At 37.9% G+C, this 26,581-nt stretch overlaps 1 protein-coding gene across 1 annotated transcript in view; it reads right to left on the bottom strand.

Moving 5' to 3' along the window:
- LOC149549942 (uncharacterized) overlaps window positions 1-26,075 on the bottom strand; it is a 69,096-nt gene extending 43,021 nt beyond the window's left edge. Inside the window, exons 1-3 of the mRNA XM_089794396.1 lie at window positions 25,767-26,075; window positions 25,568-25,645; window positions 25,423-25,485 (exon numbers count right to left, since the gene is read on the bottom strand). Coding sequence (XP_089650522.1) covers window positions 25,423-25,485; window positions 25,568-25,645; window positions 25,767-26,075 — 450 coding nt within the window. The remainder of the gene's footprint in view (window positions 1-25,422; window positions 25,486-25,567; window positions 25,646-25,766) is intronic.
- Between the last annotated feature and the right edge of the window lie 506 nt (window positions 26,076-26,581).

The following is a 26,581-nucleotide window of genomic DNA, read 5'->3' as shown; positions in this document are numbered from 1 at the left end:
GGCCCACCTAGAGAACAAGGGAACAATCTCATGAGGTAAGTGTTCTCATCATTGAGTTTGGTACAAGAGGCACAAAATTATTGGATGTGATCAATGGGGTTGCCTTTTCCTCAGTATTTTTCAAACCTTGGAGCCTCAAAGTATTTTGGGAATGGAGGCATATACAAACTTTTGTCAAATGGATGGACATTGGTCTCTTTCTGTATATAGAGCCTATTTCTTTTGGACTCCCAATGCCTTGAATTTTTTGGAAAGTTGTTTGAATTGATGAAATAGCTCTTCATTAGGGTTTTAAATGATAGCTTTCCCTTCAAGTCTTTTGTGCCTATGAGTAGATCATTGGCTATGGTAGGAGCTATGTCTACTCGATTCTAACATTTCTATGTTTGATGAGTCTAGTGATGTGTCACTAGGTGGTGGAGGTATGTTAGTACTTCAAAGACAAATGGGTATGCATTATGACACATGTTGGGGTACTTGTTGTGGTATTTGATGTGGAACTTGTTGTAGTATTGACTATAATTGATGTACCATGTGTTTTTGTTGAGCCATTTTTTGTGGTTTTTGTTGGGATACCTCTATTGGTTGTATGTGAGACCATGTATGCGATTATTGTTGTAGAGGTATCTGTTCAGGTTCTTGTGGCACATGTTGTTGTTGTAACAAATGTTTCTAGTATGCAATTTGTTGCTCAAGGCATCCTTGGTATTCCAACTTTTGTTTGAGTTTCTCTTGTTGTTTAGCAAACATGGCTTGTTATTGTTGGATTTGTTTTTGATACATTGCATGGAAGTCAAGTGGGTTTACATTGGATTGTGTATTAGGGATGTTGGATACTTGTACCACTTGAGGTTGTCGTTATTGTGGTTGATGTTGTTGTTGATATGTTGAATGTGTGTTGGAAACATTAATTACTTGGACTATTGTAGGTTGATGTTGTTAGGGTATTTGGTTATGTCCTTGAGAATTGATCACCATGTTGGTATTATTTCTTTGGCACCTTTGTTTGTTAGAGGTTTCTCCTTGGGACATCATATTGACTTGACAATGAAGTGCATTTATTTTGGGAATAGGTGTAATGTCAATAATACTTTTCCTTTGTGCATCAATAGGGATTATTGTAGTTGATGTTTCACATAGTGCACTCGTGGAAGGCTCCATAACATTTGATGTCATAACACTTGGTAGAGTTAGGAGCAAAGGTGCACTTTGTTGATTTTCCTCCAAAGGTGGTGTGTTTGGCATCCCTAGAGTACAAGTCCCTTTAGGTTCATCTTGTTGTTGCATCATGTGATTGAGGTCAAGTCTTAATGTCCTCTTGGGATACTTAGGAAGAGTCTTATTTCCCTTCATTGGTTGTAGTTCATCAAACAAGGGATTAATTTTGATGTGTTCAAATGTACTTTGGAGGATTTTGATGGTTGATATATGATGGGATCTTATAGGTGCCATTATTGTTTTTGAAAATTTGAAAGGTTGTTTTCCCTTATCTAAGTCCAAAATTATCATAGGTTGTATGGTTTCAATTGTTGTGTTGGTTTGATTTTTGGACTTAGGTCCCTCAAAGTTTGGGTTGAATTTGACAATTTCTTGGGGTGCCAAAAGTTTGAAGTTCTTGTAGAAATTTTTTTCCTAACATGCCCTAGTCATTTCTTCATCAGTATGCCATAATCAGTGTCTGAGTCATCACTTAGGTGTACAATACCTTGTTGTTTGTTTGATGTGTTAGGGTTGAAGGTACTTGTGTTGGGTTTTCTAAATTCAAAGGAGTGTGTTTGTTCATCCTTGGGTGTGGTTGGTACACTTCCACCTCTAGGTGGTATCGACATGAATATAAGTTCAAAGTTAGGACTCCATTGAACCATCCCATGTGTGGGGGAAGTGTTTGAAGGAAACCTCATAGTAGTCACGTTTCTTAGGGTTTGTTGCATCATGTCTTGATTATGGTGATCTTGCATATACATGTTTAAGAGGTCTATAAGTAATGGTTGTGTTGCCTTGATTTGTTCTTTGTCAAAGGTTTGTTGGGTTTTCTTGCTCTTCTTCTATATTGGATGAGGTTTTGGTTGTGTTGGCACCTTAGAAAATAAAGGTTAATAAAGTTCTTCAGGTCTTTGAGCTGATTGTGTCCTAGTGAGTGCTAGCATGATAGCAAAGGATGCAAGTGTAGTGGAGGAAAACCTAAATGGATTTTCTACCTCCCAAGTGTGTACCTAAACTACCAACTATACTCAGACAATACCGAGTGCACTCTTGGTGCAATTGGGACCTTGAAGGTAAGTATTTGGTAAGCAGAAGGTATGTAGTTGGTAAACAAAGGTGTTGATATGCCTAAAATGTAGAAAATGAATGATATGAGTGGTTTTGAGTGTTTTCTAGGGTTTTGGGATGCTATGGAGGCTATGGAACTATAGATTATGGTTCTAGAACCTAGTATGAAATGCCTAATTACCAAGTATTCTCTACAACTACCAACTGCACACCTGAAGTGTGCAGTTAGTAAAATAGGGGTGCAATTGGCAAAATAGGTCAAAACTTGACAATCAGGATGTGGGTATGCAAGATATGAGTGTTTTTGGGATTTTTAGGTGTTTAGGGATGTTATGAAACCTAAGAAAATACCAAATGAAGTAGTGGTTTGATATGCAAGTTTCAAATATCCTAGGGAAACTATGCAAATGCAAATGTGAATGACATTTTGGGATTTGACTAAAGGGTATGCAAAATGAAGATTAGGGTATGCAAAATCAAGATTATGGTTAGACTACGAGCTTGGGAATGATGTTAGAGGTTAGTGTATGCAAGCGGGACTAAGAAAGGGATGATGTGCTAGGATTGATAATGACATTTGGGATATCCAAAATGAGGGTAAGTGATCAAGAAGACAAGTTGATTGATAGACAATTTTATAGGGTTTAATAGTGAGAATGATGCTAGGATTTTGAACAATGCAAGATGAAGGGGATATACCACTAGGGTAAGTCAAAATGACATTTAGGGAGACTAGGAATGTGATGATGCTAATGATAAAGCTATATGGAAGGTTTTGAACTTAGGTGAAATCTTTAAAAAGTGTTATGTCTAGGAGTTTAAACTTGTGAAGGACTTTGGATCTTGACCAAAAAGTGATAAAAGAACAAAAAGATCAAATTGATAAAGACAAAAAGGTCAAATCTATCAAGACATAGAAAATTTTGACCAAATAAAATGATAAGAAAAGATAAAAAGACTAGTCAAGATCCATCATCCATCAACACTAGGAGATACTCTAGGACTTATACTTTGTTTAAATTTTTGACTAAATTCAAAGGTTTTGGGTTCAAAATGATGTTTTAGGAGGCTCAAATTGATGATGATTCTGAGTGGATATGCAATATTCAAAGGTACTAAGATGAAAAATGATATTTTAGGTGCAAGATGTGTTTTTTGGATCAGATGCAAAATGAGAAGCTACAGTGGCATCTAAATGCAGTTTGAGGGTCCAAAAACGTAGTTTGGAGGCCCAAAATGGTCATACAGGTACCCAACTATGCCCTAATAGCACCAAGTTTGCTCCAATAGTACTAACTATGCCTATGGTGTAGTTGGGGCTCAGAAGGGTATAGTTGGTAGTTTCTAGGCGCAGTTGCGAGATTGAGTTGAAGGGGCTGATTCTGAGGGGGGTGGTTGTCAAGTTGCTATGCCAAGAAATGAGGGTGATAGGGTTGATGTTATGATGGATTAGGAGATGTAGAATGAAAGTTAAAATGTAGGGAATGGTGTCCTAAGTGAAGACAAATAATATTATGGGCTACAAAATATAGATCAAGGCATGTTAATGCAAGGGGACCTACCTAGGTACTTGTAAACACCTTTGAAGCCTCAAAATGTTGTCTAGAAGCCCAAATTGGGTTCTCAAACTACCAAGTGTGCTCATACAATACTAACTACAACTATGGTGCAGTTGGCACTAGTTTGGGTGTAGTTGGTAGTTTCAAAGCATAGTTAGGAAGTTGGGCTGAAACTAAGGCAATTTTAGGTGTTACAGTTTCCAAATTGATGTCAAAGTGACTAGATAGCAAAGGACAATGCTAAGACTAGAATGAAGATTTAAAATTATGTGTATGACACCAAAAATGATGATTAAAGTGTTCAAGATGAGGGTTGGGTATGCAAAGATGTAATATGGACAATGCAAAGTGCAAATTTGGAGGTTGAAATGCAAAGAATGTAGGCTAAACCCTAATGAATGCAATATGAAAGATGAAGAATACTAAGTGAGGACTAAAAGATGCAATATGAAGCCTATATGATTCAATTATGAGGCCTAAACTAGGGTGAATGCAATTGGTTCTATGCAAGGATGAAACCTATGTTATGCCAAGCACATTTAGGATCACAAGTTGCCATGTTTCCCAAGTCTTGAATGTATTGGACCCAAGTTTGAAAATTTTTGACCAAAGTTGTAATGTTTAGATAGTATTTGATGTAATCCAAGGTGTAAATTTGAATGTTGGCTTTTATCTTGATTAATGTTTTACACACACACAAGACACATTAAGACAAGAATAGTTGTTGTTAAAAGTGAACAAGCACACCACAACCTAGGCTTTAAGACTATGTCCACTAAATTCCTACTTGAATTGAAGTTTAGCCATGCTTATCCAAAGTAGACAACCTAGGATCTTGGCACCATAGACTTTCCCTTATAGTGCACTCACTTCTTGAGGCTACCAAGATCCGCTTCCCAAGGGGCATGACTTCCCAAGGGACTGTTGTCTCTATTAAAGACTGTGAGAATGTAGGATGTCTTCATGGGCATGGGTGACCCCTTGAGCTAGTGGATAGAAAGAATTTTTTCCACTAAAACATATTTTTTAGTAAGGTAATTTCATTCAACAAGTTAATGATAAACTTCCTCAGAAGGTCTCCCAGCCCCAAGAACCAGGGTTTGATGCACCACAAGGATACTAGAGGAGAGCTATCACTCAGCAATACCACTGACATGGCTTTCACCATAATTGATTTTTATATAGTAGCTAGAATGTTGACCTAGATTTTGGCCCATTACCACTCTGAAGTCATCTCCTAGCATACTCAATATTGAGTATCTTGGTCCAAGGCAAGCTTCCTATAGAAGTCACACATATTTCTCTTACACCTAAGATCCATGAATGGCAAGGGTAGAGGATACATCCATGTAACCCCTAGGGTTTTAAGCACCATATACATGCCAATTAGAAAAGAAAAATTTTATTTTATGCACCAAACAAAGTGTTATCTAAGCTAGGAAATCCACACACATGGTTTTGACAAACACACAAGGTCTTTGACAACATCCTGCAAACAAGCATTCGTAGTTTGTTATGATCATATCTTCATCCAATGATTTTCACATGCTAAACATAGACCATAAATAATACACAAAAATCTACCCTAGGTCCTAGAAAGAAATAGAAGTCCTAGATGTAGATTCTAATTGAAACATGTGCTTTTTGTGAACCAAGTGCGCTCTGACAGAGTAGACTATGCCCCAAAAGGTCAGAATGACCCAGGATGCCCCCAAGTGTGCTCAAATAGTAATAACTATGCCCATGGTGCACTTGGGGCCCAGAAGAGCATAGTTGGTAGTTTTTGGACACAATTCAAAGGTTAGTTGTAAAGTGTGGGGAAATGGGCCCTAAACAATAGCTAGAAAATAAAATTTTGAAATCTACCCTCCCAAGTGTGCCTAGACAGTGTAAACTATTTCCATGGTGTATTTGGGGCCTAGAAGAGCATACTTGGTAAATTCCAAGTGCAATTGGTGACTTGGGAACAACAAAAAGGGGTTATGGTGACTCCTAGGCCCCTAAAACTACCTTCTAAGGGTCCCAAGTGCACCCTAATAGAGTAGAGTGCACCCTAGGATAGAAAGCTAACAAAATGCATAGAATGAAAGAATATAACCATATTACTAGACCCCCTAATAAATATAGGTGAGATAAGGAAGTGCAAATAGTCATTATACCCTTCCAAGTGAGCTCCTTCCTTGCACCTACAAGCACAAAACAAGAAAACCCAAGTTAGATAAGCATGTTCACGTTGGGTTCACCAATTGTAGGACAAGAAAATGGGCTAATGTCTAACATACTATGAGAAAATCACAAACTCAATAAGCATACGTTAGCACCCTCTAGTATACCATGAAAGCCAAATAAACAAAGGAAAACAACACAATGTTAAACTCCCTCTTTCATTTGTAGCTCCCATGTCCTTCTTTCTTCTACATATGATGTAGCTCCAAATTTCTTATAATGTACACAATGTTGAAGCAAAAGCCTAAGATCGTGATAATGCTATGAGAATACTAGAACATGTGATTTTAGCATGAGAGATGGAGAAAAATACTAAGAAGCTAGGGACTTGAAAAGACACAGGAATTAGGGATGGCAAATGAGAGGAAGAATTCTCATTTTATAATCAACACACAAGGTAAGAGCATTGGATTTGTCACCCTTAGATATGTGACTTGGCAAGAGATTCCTTAGAGAATCCATGATGCATATGACACAAGATGCCAAGTGTAGGATTCTATGATGCTTGGAAGTCAAACAAGGCTAAATATGGTTGAGAATCTATGACATGTCATATGACACCTCAAACCCACTTAAATCCAAGAATCTATGACACAGGAAGATAAATATGGATGTGCATAAGAGAATAAGAATATATGAACTATGACATATCTTATCCAAGTGTAAAAAGAGAATCAACAAGGTGTCACACCCATGTGTCATGATGATGTCAATATTTTGTGGAATATTTGAATTAAAAAATCCATTATTCCACATAAATAGAAATTACTGAAAATGGAATTAATGGAGGAAAATATGACTTAGGAAATTAAGAATTTCTATGGTTTGCAGATGATGAACTAATTAATTAATAAAATATCAATTAATTAATAAGGTTAGTTAAGAAGAAGAATTAGTGAAATGACATAGGATTAAATTATGGGTTATTTAATCCTATAGAGAAAATTAGTAGATGGGTATGTGCAAGATCATGGTGTACCAAACTATGGCCTTAAGTGGCAGTGAAAAATCAGCAAATCAGGGTTATTTCAACTTGACACATAATTTTGAAGTGGTTATGGACTTTATATCAAAAAGTTGTAAGAAAATAATTTGTAGAAAATTGAATGTAGCTTCTAAACTACTAGGCCTTATCAGGAGAAAAAAATAATTGATTAGTCAAAAGTTTGAATTTTAATGCAGTACTAAGAAAATTTCAGGGCGAAAATAAAAAGTAGGTGTATGTCTGACCACCTTAATCAAAATCAAATCATAATATTTTTTTAATATAATTATAGATATGAAAACTAGACTCATGCTTGGATGTGACATATTTTTTGATATTTTTATTCCAAATAAATAATTAAATATGAATTTTCTACCAAAACTTTTTTGGATTAAAAAAAGTCTCGTGTCTAACCACCCTAACTAATAGAAAATTTGATCAAATTTTTCTTTTTTTGTTTTTTTCTTATACTAGGTGAAGTATAGAATGTGACGCAACTTTTAGATTTAAAAAATGTTATACCGTTTGAAAGTTATAGCTATTTTTCCTTCAGTATGTCAATCAGCACTTTACAATAATCTTCATTGATAATTAACTAATAAATACTTATCGAACTCAGAATTTGACAGAAATTATATTGATGGAATCTAGAGAGCGATATTAAAAAACCCATTTCCTTTCATTCAATTTCGATCAAAATAACATTGTTAGACGGCTACCCGAAGTTTGAGTATCACTAAAACTCTCTATAAACACGTCTTTGGGGTTGACCGGGCAGGCTTGGTAAATACCAAGCCTGATCGGATATCCGATTCAAAATCGGATATCCGATTTGACATCGGATATCCGATATGGCTCGATAGTCAAATTCCAAAAATCTTCAAATTTTGGAGGGAAATTCGATTTAAACGTTCTAGTTTTTTATTTTTAAATTATTTCACTTATATTAATATGTAAAGGCATATTTTAATATATTATATATATATATATATATATATAATAACGTAATGTAAACATACAAGATATAATCTAGTAATATATAATAATATCTTATGTTAATCTTGTTACAATCTATAAATATAATATATATTATTATTATTTTTACTAAATATAATAACATAATTTATATATATATATAAAATACGTATTATATATTATTATATTAATATGTATGTTATTAATATATACAATAACGTAATATTTTCATTAAATGTAATATGTATTATATATTATTATATTAATATGTATAATAATATAATATTTATATAACAACGTAATATTTTTATTAAATATAATATATATTATAAATATTATTATATTAATATGTATGTTATTAATATATTTATATAATAACGTAATATTTTCATTAAATATAATAATGTAATATGTATATGTATATATATATATATATTATTATATTGATATGTATATTATTAATATATAAGAGTCAAAGGGGGTCATAGGGTGACCTATAACCCTCTTTGACGCATTAAAAGAGGACATATGTCCCTAGGGGTCCCAAAGGGGGTCATAGGGTGACCTATAATCCTCTTTGACCCATTAAACGACGATATATGTATCTAGGGGTCCTAGGACCCCTAGGGACATATGTCGTCTTTTAATGGGTCAAAGGGGGTCCCTTTGACCCATTAAATGACGACATATGTCCCTAGGACCCCCAAGGACATAACCGAATCGTTCATATCGGTCAAAGGGGGTCATAGGGTGACCTATGACCCCCTTTGACTCATTAAACGATGACATATGTCTCTAGGGGTCCTAGGACCCCTAGGGACATATTCGAATGGGTATTATGGGTCAAAGGGGGTCATAGGGTGACCTATGACCTTCTTTGACCCATTAAACGATGACATATCTCCCTAGGGGTCTTAGGACCCCTAGGGACATAGTTGAATCGTTCATATGGGTCAAAGGGCATCATAGGGTGACCTATGACCCCCTTTGACCCATTAAATGATGGCATATGTCCCTAGGGGTCATAGGACCCCCAGGGACATAGTCGAATCATTCATATGGGTCAAAGGGGGTCATAGGGTGACCTATGACCCCCTTTGACCCATTAAACGATGACATATGTCCCTAGGGGTCCTAGGACCTCTAGCGACATATTCGAATGGGTAATGTGGGTCAAAGGGGGTCATAGGGTGACCTATGACCCTCTTTGACCATTAAACGATGACATATGTCCCTAGGGGTCCTAGGACCCCTAGGGACATATTCCAATCGTATATATGGGTCAAAGGGGGTCATAGGGTGACCTATGACCCTCTTTGACCCATTAAACGACGATATATGTCTCTAGGGGTCCTAGGACCCCTAGGGACATATTCGAATGGGTAATATGGGTCAAAGGGGGTCATAGGGTGACCTATGACCCTCTCTGACTCATTAAACGATGACATATTTCTGTAGGGGTCCTAGGGACATATTCGAATTGTTCATATGGGTCAAAGGGGGTCATAGGGTGACCTATGACCCCCTTTGACCCATTAAACGATGACATATATCTCTAGGGGTCCTAGGACCCCTAGGGACATATTCGAATGGGTAATATGGGTCAAATGGGGTCATAGGGTGACCTATGACCCTCTTTGACCCATTAAACGATGACATATGTCCCTAGGGGTCCTAGGACCCCTAGGGACATATTCAATTTGTTCATATGGGTCAAAGGGGGTCATAGGGTGACCTATCACTCTCTTTGACCCATTAAATGACGATATATGTCTCTAGGGGTCCTAGGACCCCTGAGGACATATTCAAATGGGTAATATGGGTCAAAGGGGGTCATAGGGTGACCTATGACCCTCTTTGACCCATTAAACGATGACATATGTCCCTAGGGGTCCTAGGACCCCTAGGGACATATTTGAATGGGTAATATGGGTCAAAGTCTTTGACCCATTAAACGATGACATATGTCCCTAGGGGTCCTTGGACCCCAAGAGACATATTCGAATGGGTAATATGGGTCAAAGGGGGTCATAGGGTGACCTATGACCCTCTTTGACCCATTAAACGATGACATATGTCCCTAGGCGTCCTAGGACCCTAGGGACATATTCGAATTGTTCATATGGGTCAAAGGGGGTCATAGGGTGACCTATGACCCCTTTTGACCCATTAAATGATGACATATGTCCCTAGGGGTCCTAAGACCCCTAGGGACATATTCGAATGGGTAATATGGATCAAATGGGGTCATAGCGTAACCTATGACCCTCTTTGACCCATTAAATGACGACATATGTCTCTAGGGCTCCTAGAACCCCTAGGGACATATTCGAATCATTCATATGGGTCAAAGGGGGTCATAGCGTGACCTATGACCCTCTTGACCCATTAAACGACGATATATGTCTCTAGGGGTCCTAGGACCCCTAGGGACATATTTGAATGGGTAATACGGGTCAAAGGGGGTCATAGGGTGACCTATGACCCTCTTTGACCCATTAAACGACGACATATGTCTCTAGGGGTCCTAAGACCCCTAGGGACATATTCGAATTGTTCATATGGGTCAAAGGGGGTCATAGGGTAACCTATGACCCCCTTTGACTCATTAAACGACGGCATATGACCCTAGGGGTCCTAGGACCCCTAGGGACATATTTGAATCGTTCATATGGGTCAAAGGGGGTCGTAGGGTGACCTATGACCCCCTTTGACTCATTAAACGACGACATATGTCCCTAGGGGTCCTAGGAACCCTAGGGACATATTCGAATAGGTAATATGGGTCAAAGAGGGTCATAGGGTGACCTATGACCCTCTTTGACCCAATAAACAAAGACATATGTCCCTAGGGGTCCTAGGACCCTAGGGACATATTCGAATGGTTCATATGGGTCAAAGGGGGTCATAGGGTGACCTATGACCCTCTTTGACCCATTAAATGAAGACATATGTCCCTAGGGGTCCTAGGACCCTAGGGATATATTCAAATGGTTCATACGGGTCAAAGGGGGTCATAGGGTGACCTATGACCCCCTTTGACCCATTAAATGATGACATATGTCCTTAGGGGTCCTAGAACCCCTAGAGACATATTCGAATCGTTCATAGGAGTCAAAGGGGGTCATAGGGTGACCTATGACCCCCTTTGACCCATTAAATGATGACATATGTCCCTAGGGGTCCTAGGACCCCTAAGGACATATTCGAATGGGTAATATGGGTCAAATGGGGTCATAGGGTAACCTATGACCCTCTTTGACTCATTAAATGACGACATATGTCTCTAGGGGTCCTAGGACCCCTAGGGACATATTCGAATTGTTCATATGGGTCAAAGGGGGTCATAGGGTAACCTATGACTCCTTTTGACTCATTAAATGATGACATATGTCCCTAGGGGTCCTAGGACCCCTAGGGACATATTCGAATAGTTCATATGAGTCAAATGGGGTTGTAGTGTGACCTATGACCCCCTTTGACCCATTAAACGACGACATATGTCCCTAGGGATCCTAGGACCCCTAGGGACATATTCGAATGGGTAATATGGGTCAAATGGGGTCATAGGGTAACCTATGACCCTCTTTGACCCATTAAATGATGACATATGTCTCTAGGGGTCCTAGGACCACTAGTGACATATTCGAATCGTTCATATGGGTCAAAGGGGGTCATAAGGTGACCTATGACCCCCTTTGACCCATTAATCAACGACATATGTCCCTAGGGGTCCTAAGACCCCTAGGGACATATTCGAATCGTTCATATGGGTCAAAGGGGGTCTTAGGGTAACCTATGACCCCCTTTGACTCATTAAATGACGACATATGTCCCTAGGGGTCCTAGAACCCCAAGGGACATATTCGAATGGGTAATATGGGTCAAAGGGGGTTGTAGGGTGACCTATGACCCTTTTTGATCCATTAAACGATGATATATGTCCCTAGGGGCCCTAGGACCCTAGGGACATATTCGAATCGTTCGTATGGGTCAAAGGGGGTCATAGGGTGATCTATGACCCCCTTTGACTCATTGAATGACGACATATGTCCCTAGGGGTCCTAGGACCCCTAGGGACATATTCCAATCTTTCATATGGGTCAAAGGGGGTCATAGGGTGACCTATGACCCCCTTTGACCCATTAAACGATGACATATGTCCCTAGGGGTCCTAGGACCCCTAGGGACATATTCGAATCGTTCATATGGGTCAAAGGGTGTCATAGGGTGACCTATGACCCTCTTGACCCATTAAACGACGATATATGTCACTAGGGGTCCTAGGACCCCTAGGGACATATTCAAATGGGTAATATGGGTCAAAGGGGGTCATAGGGTGACCTATGACCCCCTTTGACCCATTAAACAATGACATATGTCCCTAGGGGTCCTAGGACCCCTAGGGACATATTTGAATCATTCATATGGGTCAAAGGGGGTCGTAGGGTGACCTATGACCCCCTTTGACTCATTAAACGATGACATATGTCCCTAAGGGTCCTAGGACCCCTAGGGACATATTTGAATAGTTCATATGGGTCAAAGGGGGTCGTAGGGTGACCTATGACCCCTTTTGACTCATTAAACGATGACATATGTCCCTAGGGGTTCTAGGACCCCTAGGGACATATTTGAATCATTCATATGGGTCAAAGGGGGTCATAGGTTGACGTTTTGTCCCTAGGGGTCCTAGGACCCCTAGGGACATATTCGAATCGTTCATATGGGTCAAAGCGTGTCATAGGGTGACCTATGACCCCCTTTGACTCATTAAACGATGACATATGTCCCTAGGGGTCCTAGGACCCCTAGTGACATATTCGAATCGTTCATATGGGTCAAAGGGTGTCATAGGGTGACCTATGACCCCCTTTGACTCATTAAACGACGACATATGTCCCTAGGGGTCCTAGGACCCCTAGGGACATATTTGAATCGTTCATATGAGTCAAAGGGGGTCGTAGGGTGACCTGTGACCCCCTTTGACCCATTAAATGATGACATATGTCCCGAGGGGTTCTAGGACCCCTAGGGACATATTCGAATGGGTAATATGGGTCAAAGGGATTCATAGGGTGACCTATGACCCTCTTTGACCCATTAAACGATGACATATGTCCCTAGGGGTCCTCGGACCCCAAGGGACATATTCGAATGGGTAATATGGGTCAAAGGGGGTCATAGGGTGACATATGACCCTCTTTGACCCATTAAACTATGACGTATGTCCCTAGGGGTCCTAGGACCCTAGAGACATATTCGAATTGTTCATATGGGTCAAAGGGGGTCATAGGGTGACCTATGACCCCCTAGGGGTCCTCGGACCCCAAGGGACATATTCGAATGGGTAATATGGGTCAAAGGGGGTCATAGGGTGACATATGACCCTCTTTGACCCATTAAACTACGACATATGTCTCTAGGGGTCTTAGGGCCCTAGGGACATATTCGAATCGTTCATATGGGTCAAAGGGGGTCATAGGGTGACCTATGACCCCCTTTGACTCATTAAACGACAACATATGTCCCTAGGGGTCCTAGGACCCCTAGGGACATATTTGAATCGTTCATATGAGTCAAAGGGGGTCATAGGGTGACCTATTACCCCCTTTGACCCATTAAACGATGACATATGTCCCTCTAGGACCCCTAGGGACATATTCGAATCGTTCATATGGGTCAAAGGGGGTCATAGGGTGACCTATGATCCCCTTTGACTCATTAAACGACGACATATGTCCCTAGGGGTCCTAGGACCCCTAGGGACATATTCCAATCGTTCATATGGGTCAAACCCTATGACCCCCTTTGACCCATTAAACGATGACATATGTCCCTAGGGGTCTTTGGACCCCTAGGGACATATTTGAATCGTTCATATGAGTCAAAGGAGGTCATAGGGTGACCTATGACCCCGTTTGACCCATTAAACAACGACATATGTCCCTAGGGGTCACCCCTAGGGACATATTCCAATCGTTCATATGGGTCAAAGGGGGTCATAGGGTGACCTATGACCCTCTTTGACCCATTAAATGACGACCCTCTTTGTATTATATATTATTATATTAATATGTATAATAATATAATATATATAACAATGTAATATTTTTATTAAATATAATATATATTATAAATATTATTATATTAATATATATTTTATTAATATATCTTAATAATATTTTAATATTTTAGTATATATAATGTAATATTTTAGAATATACTATTTATACTATTTTAGGATAATAATTATAATATAAATAAACACTAAATATTAATATTATTATATGTATAGTAATAATAATAATACTATTATAGCTATAATAATAATATATATTAATACTATATATTGTAGCTTAATATAAATAAACACTATATATTTACACTATTATATCTATATTAATAATATTAATACTATTATAGGTATAATAATAATATTGATACTATAGGTATATTAATACTATTTTATATTAATATTATTGATATTTTATACTAATACTAATATACTATTAACTTAGTTATAAATTAAAGTCGTTTGCTTCCAAATATTTTCATAATATTAATATATCGGATATCCGATTATACTGACATCAATTTCAAATATTTGACTGTCTTTACAGACCCGACAACATTACTTTTTTACCTCTTTTTTGACGAGATTTGTAAAAAGTCGCGTTTTGGGGCCCAACCAATCGAAAAGAATTCGAAAATATAACCTTAGGTGTTCGAATTTGTCATCTGAATGGGGAGCAGCAGTCGTCGAAAGAATAAACGTAAAAGGAAGATATCCAATGATGACATTGCAACATATAGGGAAAAGGACAAAATGAAACACCGAAAAAAAAAGACAAGGTATTCTAAATATCAATCAAGTTGACGATGAATTAATAGAAGGTGAAATCATAGAGTCAGATAATGAAAATGTACAGTTGGGGAATGAAAATGTACCTATTGAAAATGATAATGCGGAAATTGAAAATGTAGAGATTGAAAATTTTGAAGAAGAAATGCCACCAAGTCATAATCCAAATTGCATAATTGACCATGTCGAAGATGACAATGCACAGGAACTTAATGCACAAGAACCTTACATATCTCCTAATTATAATCAACATGAAGGTTCTAAAACACCAAAATGGATAATTGAAATTGATGAAACGATTATGACTAGTTTGGAAGGAAAAAAATCAGAAAGAACCATTCGATTATGGGCTTCAAGACTATATCAGATGTTTTTCGGCAACAAGATAGTGGTAGAGCAATGTCAGCTTTTCATGCACTTATTAAAGATGCAAAAGATGAGACCTATGCTTTCCAAATTGAAAATTCGTGTCAATAAAAAGTTGGAAAGAAATGCCATTATTGTGAAGAATCTTTTCAGTGCTCTCAATAGCATTGGGAAAAATAGCAGAGAGAAGGATAATAGAGCTGCTCGAAGGGTTATTACAACCTCTTTGGTAAGTCATCATTTGAGAAAGGGTAGATATATGAGACAAACTTGTATTGATTTGAATCTAAATCGTACTACTTTGAGAAGAGCACTTAGTCCACGAGAGAAAATTGATGATCCTCTTCAAAATGAAACATGAGCATTTGGTGGGAGACTTCCACGTTTTGATAAGAAGCTATCCGACGATGTGAAGGAAGAAATTATACAATTTTGGCACTCTAACTCACGAGTATCACCCAATGCTAAAGATGTCTTAAAGTTGAGAATTGGCATTAGAGACCGCACGCCAAATCCTAAACACTATTTGGAGGTAAGTCAAACTATGTTGTTCAAACAATTTAGAGAGAGTCATCCAAGTGTTCATATATCACAAAGGGCTTTTGAATCTTTGAAGCCATTTTATTGTGTGCCACTCAAAATTCAAAATACATGTTGTTCCAAATATCATGTTGAGTTTTCTATGCACCATGAACTATTATGCTCCATCCGTTCTACTTTGCATAGTAAAGAAATGTTGGAGGATTGTGGGGTTAGTGGGCTTCCAAAATCATCAAGAGACTTGTTAGATCAACTCTTATGTCATAGAGTTGATGGTTGTTCCTTTTATAAAAATGCTTGCTTAAATGAGAAGTGTTCAGAATGTGGTGGCTTATCCAAGTTTGACACATGTTTCCATGAGGGGTGTGAACAAGATCTTGGAAAGACAATAGTGAAAAAAAGGGTCTATGAAATGGTGAAATACACATTGAAGAGTGGGAGTGAGAGCTCTAGATGTGAATTGGTTGGAAAAGATATCAATGTGGCTAATTTTATTTCAGATTTCAAGGCAAATCTTTTTTACAAGTATGCAAGACATAGTCACAGGTCTCAGTGGTTGGATCAACAATTTAGAATGTGTAAGGAGACTTTTCCCATTGGCACTATTATATCAATTGTTGATTTTGCTGAGAACTACACATTGCAACCTCAAAATGAGACACAATCTCGGTATTACAACTCTATTCAAATTGTAATTTTTGTTCACATAACATATAGACATGCCCCTGATAGTGCGAAAGATAATCGAAAGATTATTAGAGAGTATCATTTTTATATGAGTGATGATAGATCTCACTCTCACGAGTTTGTGCAACATTGTTTTGAGAAATTTTTTCATTTCTTACACGAGCATGCAATTGCTATGGATAGACATATCATTTGGTTAGATAACTGTATAGGTCAATTCAAGAATGCTCGCATGTTTTATTGGTTGTGTAGGATGCATGTAGAGAGAGGGGTGCCTCATATTTGGAGTTTTTTTGAGTCCGTCCATGGAAAAGGGGAACATGATGGAGTAGGGGCATGTGTGAAGAGAGCTTTAGTTAAGGAGCAACTGAAGATTTCAACAATAGAGCTTCTTGATGCTCGTAGCATTGTTGATTGGTGTAGTTTAGTATTATCACAGGGGGGGGACTCTTAATTCAGTGGTACGCAAGTTCTTTTGGTTGGTTGAGGAAGGGTCCATAGGTGATAGATCAGATTGTGCTACAGTGACAAACTCATCAAAAATGCATTCATTTCGGAGCTCTAATTCTAGTACATGGACCATTTGGACACGACAACTAGCTTGTTTTTGTCATACTTGTTTTCAGTGTGATTGGGATCACTATGAGTCAAGTGAGTGGGTGGACACATGGGCTCCACATTATCTTACTCCATTGTCTATCATACCCTCTATCAAAAATGATGACATGGAAAGTTCACTTGAGCATAATCATCTATCAGATCTACTTCAGTCGGGACATGTCTTTGCATTGGTTGCACCACAGGGGAATGATGAGAAATCCGATTATTGGTTAGCACGTTGTGTAAGAGGAAAACAAAAACTTGCACAACCGATCACAGATGATAATGGATTCACGTATCCTACTGGTTCAGTCGTTGTTGCTGGAACATGGCTGCAGACATACATGCTTAGAAGGAATGGAATTCTTGCATTTGAAGACTATCAGAAGCACAAAGTCATTCTCATATATTCGCATCTTATTATAGAAACAAATGTAAAGTTATTGAAGCATCAAGGAAGAGCAAAAGTAAAAGAACTTTTTACTATTGCTAATGTTGATCATGAAGCCTTGTTGGAGACCCTAAAACAGAGAGAGGACCCTATTGGAATACTTGACTAGGTATATATACTTCTTATGTTATTTTCTTAATAATGATTTAATGAATTGATGATTATCTTGTTTAATACAATAAGTTACTAATTTTTGTATGATATTGGAATGTACGTACATCATGAAGAGTTGGAGGGGGGTGGTATTGGGGAGAATTTCTAAAATTTATGATGTATTATGATGTAAAATGTGTAGTTTTTTGTATATGGTTTTTGTATTTTGGTATGTTCTTTGTAAGGAATTATAAGAGGAAGATATTGAAAAAGTTCTTCCAAATCATATTTGCATGTGATACAAGGCTATAATGACAATTTTAAGAGCATTTATGGTGCAGGAGCACATTAAATTTCAAGAAGACAAAGATATAAAAGCTAGAGAAGCCATTTGTAATAAGTTGTCAAAGGAGGTCTTAATATGATAAATAATGTAAAAATGTTTATTTAATTGGTGAATGGATCTATTGACATCCATCTAAAGTCATTTGAGTCATTTGTATTGTATTTGGGTCAATTTGTAAAGGCTATGAAGCCATTTGTTGTCAAAAATGTAAAAGTTGCGTAAAAAAGTTGTAAAATGCAACTTTGAGAAAGTTGTTAATAATAGAAAAGTGATGTAAAAAGGTATATGGTTGGTCTTGGGGGTAGTTAGGAAGGTTTATAACTGTCAAATGGATATAAAAATCATTGTATGGTCGAACCAAATCAATTTGAAGAAGAGGAAATACTTTGATACATTTTTGGTGCATTTTATTGTTGTGGTTTTGATTGGTTTTTTTAGTTTTAGAGTATTTTCCAGGCCTTGTACGGATATGTACAGCCTGGAAACCATGTGATATAGTAATTTATATATATTATGATGAATCCTTCTTCTTATGATTTTGGTTTGGTTCAATTTTATGAAGAAATGAATAAGTTATGGGTATTTTGGTGAAAGTGGATGTTTGCAGATTTGAGATTCGCTGAATACAGTCATGTTACAGCGTGTGATGTGGACATATTTTGGAGACTCAAGATCTCTAATTATATTAATTGGAAATATATGTGAACTAACTTTCATTTCCAACTGGTTTGAATCATTTTCATTTAGATTTGGAAAAGTTATGATGATTTGAGTGAAAACTGGTTTTTAGGTATATCCATTCAAGATGAAGGCAGGGATTTGTGCTTGAAAAATTATATATGAATGGGAAAAATAAATGGCTTACATATTTAGAAAATATAATCATAGATGGATAATGTGGAATTGGTTTGAGATTATTTTAAAAAAAAATTGTGAAATATATTTGATGTCCTAGGCAGGGTTACCAGTTTTGTCTCTAGTTTATGACAGAAAATATGGGTCTTAGTTCAGAGTACATAATTCATAATATTCTTATTGGATTGGTCTCATATTTGGATATGTTTTAGAATTACTAATTTCTAACAATTTATCCAAATATTTTTTCAAGAGGATATTTAGAATTGAAGTTATGAACAATGCAATCAGACATCGCAATCTGATTGTGTGAGTGAAGATGTTGTCTTTATCGGTGTATAATGTCAGGGTTCTTTGTTGTAATCTTTGAGATGTTCTTGGTTCCTTGAGGGTGTACCATCATATTTTGAATCCCTTGAGTTGAACTAATATTCCTTGAAGATAAATACAGAGGGCTCTGCATCAATTTATAACTATATGAAAGATAATTGCATGCGGATATCTTATTACAAATTTGGTTTTTTCCTTATTTGACATAAAGCTGACATTATGATTATTAAAACTATTTTTATCAAACTAATCAAATAAGAAAAATCCATAAAGTACGGATGAACAATTAGAATACTTGATTTCTTCCATTTTACAACCAATCATAGCATTTGAAAGCATAAAGAGTCATAATATTGTATAATGTTTTGAAAGACTTTCATATTGAAAAGTTGTATGAAGCACATTTGGGATAAGCCATAAAATCCATGAAAGAAGATAGCATGTAGGATAAGCAATTAAAGCCAATAAGCAAGATAGCACATGCATACTGACATGATATGAAGTTGGATATGAAGGCAATGAGTGGATGAGTCATTAGAGGTATCAACAATCCCATCATAAATGAGATCTTGGATTTTATGTTTCAACACTGTGGAATCTTTAGTTTTATGAAATTTTCTTCCATGGAGATTAATTTAAGAATGCCCCATGTGTATGTAAAGGTCTTAAGGGAGATTAATTTAAGAATGCAATATTCTCCTCTAACCTTTTCTCAAGTTTAGAATTGATTTCTATCATGTTCTTAGAGAGATGAAGGTAAGAAAGATTATTTGTCTCTTCTAGCTCTTTGTATTGAACATATAGAAAGAGAGATGACAAGTGAACAAATTTAAGTGTAGTCAATAGATCAAGGAAACCATTTAGTGAAAGAAATTCTTAGTATGCATATCATAGACCATGAAGTTAGAAAATACCAATAGCTCTAAGACCAAAGAGCCATTTTAAGTATGTTCAAGCACTAGAGACATAGAAAATCAAAGTCAATTTATGAAACTCCCCTTAGCAAAAAATGCAAACAAATATTTGCATTTGACATTTTGAGTTGGTTGAAAAAGTTTGACAATAATTGATAATATTGCAAGGTTGATGTTCAAAAGCAATTTTTTTTCCAAGAAAGATAGTGACACATGGAGTAGTCTTCAAACAATCATCCATTATTTGCGGCCACCCCGTACCGAGGAGTCTCCAAAGTGCTCTAAGTGCATTTGGAGGTCGATCTTTCGAGGGTCATAACTCAGAGCTCGTGAGGGCTATGGATGAACTGTCAAATGCTACAGGATGATGATCCTGAGGCCTAAAATAACCTATCTCATTTTTGAGAGATCACATTCCGTTTGGATTCAGCACAGCGATCTCGCTCGATGCCAAAACTCGCAGTGTGCCTCAGTTCATAGGTGCACCACAGCGTAACTTTGAAACCACTGATTTTGGCATCGAATCGTCAATTCCATTAGCTCCGGATGGGCAGGTGAACCCTAGTCACACCCTTGTTCTGGCCACAAAGACCATCCATCATTTGCGGCCACCCCGTACCGAGGAGTCTCCAAGGTGCTCTAAGTGCATTTTGAGGTCAATCTTTCGAGGGTCATAACTCAGAGCTCGTGAGGGCTATCGATGAACTATCAAATGCTATAGGACGGTGATCCTAAGGCCTAAAATAACCTATCTCATTTTCGAGAGATCACATTCTGTTTGGATTCAGCACAGCGATCTCGCTCGATGCCAAAACTCGCAGTGTGCCTTAGTTCATAGGTGCACCATAGCGTAACTTTGAAACCGTTGATCTTGGCATCGAATCGTCAGTGCCATTAGCTCTGGATGGGCGGGTGAACCCTAGTCACACCCTTGTTTTGGCCACAAAGACCATCCATCATTTGCGGCCGCCCCGTACCGAGGAGTCTCCAAGGTGCTCTAAGTGCATTTTGAGGTCGATCTTTCAAGGGTCATAACTCAGAGCTCGTGAGGGCTATCAAGGAACTGTCAAATGCTACAGGACGGTGATCCTGAGGCCTAAAATAACCTATCTCATTTTTGAGGGATCACATTCTGTTTGGATTCAACACAGCGATCTCGCTCGATGCCAAAACTCGCAGTGTGCCTCAGTTCATAGGTGCACCACAGCGTAACTTTGAAACCGCTAATCTTGGCATCGAATCGTCAGTGCCATTAGCTCCAGATGGGTAGGTGAACCCTAGTCACACCCTTGTTCTGGCCACAAAGACCATCCATCATTTGTGGCCACCCCGTACTGAGGAGTCTCTAAGGTGCTCTAAGTGCATTTTGAGGTCGATCTTTCGAGGGTCATAACTCAGAGCTCGTGAGGGCTATCGATGAACTGTCAAATGCTACAGGACGGTGATCCTAAGGCCTAAAATAACCTATCTCATTTTTGAGATATCACATTCTGTTTGGATTCAGCACAGCGATCTCGCTCAATGCCAAAACTCGTAGTGTGCCTCAGTTCATAGGTGCACCACAGCGTAACTTTGAAACTGCTGATCTTGGCATCGAATCATCAGTGCCATTAGCTCCGGATGGGCGGTTGAACCCTAGTCACACCCTTGTTCTGGCCATGAAGACCATCCATCATTTGTGGCCACCCCGTACCGAGGAGTCTTCAAGGTGCTCTAAGTGCATTTTGAGGTCGATCCTTCGAGGGTCATAACTCAGAGCTCGTGAGGGCTATCGACGAACTGTCAAATGCTACAGGACGGTAATCCTAAGGCCTAAAATAATCTATCTCATTTTTGAGAGATCACATTCTGTTTGGATTCAGCACAATGATCTCGCTCGATGCCAAAACTCGCAGTGTGCCTCAGTTCATAGGTGCACCACAACGTAACTTTGAAACCGCTGATCTTGGCATCGAATCGTCAGTCCCATTAGCTCCAGATGAGTGGGTGAACCCTAGTCACACCTTTGTTCTGGCCATCAAGACCATCCATCATTTGCGGCCACCCCATACCGAGGAGTATTCAAGGTGCTCTAAGTGCATTTTGAGGTCGATCCTTCGAGGGTCATAACTCAGAGCTCATGAGGGCTATCGATGAACCATTAGAGGAGACAAGTTTGTAAGGATGGAGTGGCTTAGTGTTTTTGCTAAAATAAGTTAGTGGGAAGGCTTTATTAGAGGGTCTTGGCCAAACTAGTGGGGTGTTTGCCAAAATTTCTTGTTTTATTTCTACTTGGTTTTGTTTTCTTGTTTTGTGCTTGAGTATTGTTATGGGATTGGGACTTACACACCTTCACCAGCTTGTTCATGTTCTCAACGATCATGTTGGACAATCTTCATGCTACTCATTGTCCATATCTTTCAATGTCCATGTTCCTTATGATTTTGAAAAGTCCCTTATGTTGCCCCATTGTGATGGAAGGAGATTGTATCATTGTTACCTAATGTATGTGTAGAAGAAAATATTGATAAGGTTGTATATGCATGTTTCATTTGGAGTTTATATTGTTATGAAAGCATTGGTACGAGTCACAGATTTGCTTTGACATCATTGTTATCATTTGAAAATGTGAAAGAAAGTTTTCTCCTTGTGGTATTGTAAATGACTAGTTGATAATAACAATCCATAGATGTTATGTGATACCATTGATTGTATAAACTTAAAACTTAGTAGATTGCTTACAATCTTGTTGTGCACTCAATAATTTGGTGAGGAAGCAATGTTGATAGATAATGAGGATATAGTAATATACTAATTGTCACATTAATATATATTGTAATGATTAATGAATGTGTGTACATTGGTAATGAGGATAATAAGTAATTCTGATCCCCTTCCTGATGCAGGAGCATCCAGAGGTATAAGGGCAATCCTGTGTCACCCAAAAAAAAAAATGTACTTAGACTTAGTTTCTGTTTTATGTCTTTACATTTTTGGATACCCATTTGGCTCAAATAAAGGTTCCAACTCTCATAGTTCAACTATCAGTGCATTTGAAAATCCCAAAAAAATAGGAGCATGCAATTTGGCCATCATTTTGGTGACCTAGAAGGTGTGACTTGGCCAGATGAAGGTAATTGAGATTTAGAGCATTCCATAAAAAGAATCAGGTCAAAAGGCCCCACGGTTTGAAAGTTATTGCAGTTTTTTGGGTTTTGGAGACCTCCTAAGAATGCTTCAAAGTCAGGTATGGGGCATTAAATGACCTTGAAAAGGGTCAAAAAATGTGGGATGAGCAAAGCTTGTCCATAGGGCTATAGAGCGCTTCGAGAGCTTTCCGAAAATGTAAATGGTTCGTCAATCGGAGCTACGGTTCAAAAGTTATGCCTCCCGGAAGTTTGGCTACCGTTTCTGGATTCTTCTAGATTTGCACCGACTTCTAACGCGGCTTCTGGAACCTTCTATTTTGTCGGTGGATGCCTACTAGCACTTTCTAGAATGTACTCCTAGTCCTTAACCCTCCGGGGTCTATTTAAGGAGATTTTTGGCATTGTAAAAGGCAGTTCGGATTGGAGCTTGAGAGGAGGTGCTAAAAGGAGAAATATTCTCCAGATTTATGCTATTGTAAGCCCGCAGGGCATGTTTTGAGTTTATTTTCTCTGCACTGTTTGTACCAGCTTATTTTCTCAGTTAATATAATTTCCCCTTTCTATTGTGTCTATTCTGGTTGTTGGGTTGTGTCCCCATCACTTCCCTTACATGCTAGAATCATGACCTAGTCCATATGATACAACTGACAGACCCTAATAGAATATTAGTATCAGAGGCTTGTTAGGATATGAATTACCTCACTAATTTATGAGTGTTGTATCTTGAACTTGCTCGTTTGACTCGTGACGCTAACTTGAACTAGACTGTCATCCAATTTATTTGAAAACCACCTGTGACTAAAATGTTAACACCTTCACACTATTCACATGAGTCTTGAACTCCTATTCAATGATAACCTTGTTTTACAATATGTAATTTCTTATGTGACTTCATAAGCTAAAAAAAAAAAAATTTGTTGTGTTTTTACTAGTAAAATTTAGGGCATGACACATGATCCACGATAAATTGAACAATACTAGATACTAAATTAATATGTATATCATTGTGCACGTAAATGATAAAAATATATATCAAAATACATGTATCCATAGACAAAATTTTACACAAATATATATCAAAGATCATGTATCAATAGACAAAGTACTCAAGTATATATATATATCAAAATACATAGATCCATATACAAAATGTGGCTGATCCTGCCATCAGAATGTGTATAATATCAATGTTTCTATATACAATGTGGCATATTCCATCTCAAAATGTCTCATGATGCATCCTACGAAAACTATACTATCCTAGGGTGCTGGTGGATGATCAAAATGCAGCCTCTTCGATGCACTAGGTGGATCGGATGCCTCCTACATAAACAAAAAAGGAAAACCCAAAGTTAGACTACTAAATTTATATGATTCTACGTATCTAACATTGAATTACTCAAATGCATAATGATCTTTTCCGTATTGGAGATTAATACTATCAAAATTTCATAATAAATACCTCTCTCGTCGACCTCCTGCGCCGCTCAGGAGTCCTCTCGTATGCCCTCAGCAATGCTGGTACCTCTGTGATTGTGGGTTGTATATGTTCAAATACCTTTGTCAGATGAATCTACAATTTAAAATATAACATTATAATTCATAGCATGCTAAATTTATAACATATTTAATCATGAATTCAAACTACAACTTACTATTGTAGGCTCCTCCTCAGGAGTGAGTGGTCGCGTCATCAAATCTACATAACTGTCCCGTCGAACCTCATGTGCACTAGGAGTCTCCTATGAGATACAAAATAGTAGTTGTTAATATCAAGGAAATTAGTTTTGAATTTATTTATGAAGATAAGTGATGCAAGAGCATCCCATGCTCATCAGGGGAACATTGAAGATCCAAGGCATTACAGAGGTCATGGAACATCTCTTGAAGTCAATTGGGCAATCCTTGCACCAATTATCGCTCATGGAAGCATACAAAGTTATAATGTTGGACTCATATGTGGAAGAAAGTTGTAATTGGGCATGAGATAGGATTTTAGGATTTTAGGATTTCTGCATCAATTAAAAAAATAAAAAATAAATGATACTTATACATACAATGGGGCTCTCTGTGCGAATGAAAATCCCTGATGATCTAGGACGCCGAATCTGTACAGGCTCATGGCCAGTAGCCACACCCTATATAAAATAAATAATGTAATTAAATGAGATTACCACAAACATTTTACAAGAATTCATCAATATTTAATCAATTAGAAAACATCTAATTACCTTTCCTTTGTGAATGCATGCTGGCTCACCCCCCGCACTTTGTCCCCCCGGGGCAGGTGGTATCTGCAAGATAAAAGAAAGATTAGCAACCATATATGCTACAATATCAAATAGAAAAAAGAAATGCGAACACAACATAATGTACCGTAGATGTCTCAAGGCCAAATGAAATGGCCGAGAGTGTAGCATCATCTATCTGTCTGAGCTCCTCCTCGGTCATCAACTAAACATGAATGAAGATCACATACATGTAAAAGTCAGTATGGCTTAAAAATTAAAATTACTCTATTATAAAAATTAACTTTAAATCACATATGTCATAACAAAAAAATGCATACACGTACCGACACCAAAGGAGTCCATGCCTCTACATTCCCCTCCTCTCTCGCATCAGGGTCTGTAGCCTCTGCACGTGCGTCTGGTGTATCCTCGTCTAATACAAAATGATACTCAAGAAGATCACCTATGGGACCCAAGAAAATATTCTTGCATGTAATGCAAGTGTGAGGCACACAAATGTGTGATGAGCTAGCCGATGATGAACTGGCACCAACATCATCAACACGAGGAGGCAAGACTGACCTAGCCTGAGATATCATTAGGCTACTCAGCCTATGAATTGCTCTGATGGTCTGAGAGCTAGCCTCTGCCATAATATCTGGATGCTTCACTCGAGGAGGTGGGGAGATATCAGGGGGGGGGACAAAAGTTCCAAGTTTCTTCCGCTGGGAAGAGGGTCTATCCTGAGGAGCTCCTAGTCCTAAGCCCATGTTGGGCTTCATGCTCCAATAGTTCACTTTAAGTTTCAACACAAATTCTGCATATAATTTTTTAAGGAAATAAAATGGTATGTCTAAATTTCCATGTGGAGGGATATCAAAGACCATCCACCAACGGTCCCAAAAATTTGCACGTATGGCATCATTTGTGCACCATTTAATCGATAGTTTGGTTTTTTTTGGGTCAACTGGTATACCTATTTTTGGGTTAGCAAAAAGGCTTGCCAAATCGTCTTTGGTCATGTTGAGGGCCGCGACCTCATCATAATCCAAACCATCATCAAACATCTAGTGCATTTCATCACACCAACGAAGAGCGGCATTTTGTTGGTTTGTAAGAGTTTCAATGTTATCCACTATGGTGTTTAACGTGGATAACA

The sequence above is a fragment of the Cupressus sempervirens genome, chromosome 7 (genome assembly GCF_028749045.1).
Source record: "Cupressus sempervirens isolate cs-2001-9-10 chromosome 7, ASM2874904v1, whole genome shotgun sequence".
NCBI lineage: Eukaryota > Viridiplantae > Streptophyta > Pinopsida > Cupressales > Cupressaceae > Cupressus > Cupressus sempervirens.
The sequence above is the reverse complement of the archived record's forward strand: the minus strand, read 5'-3'. Positions and strand labels throughout refer to the sequence as shown.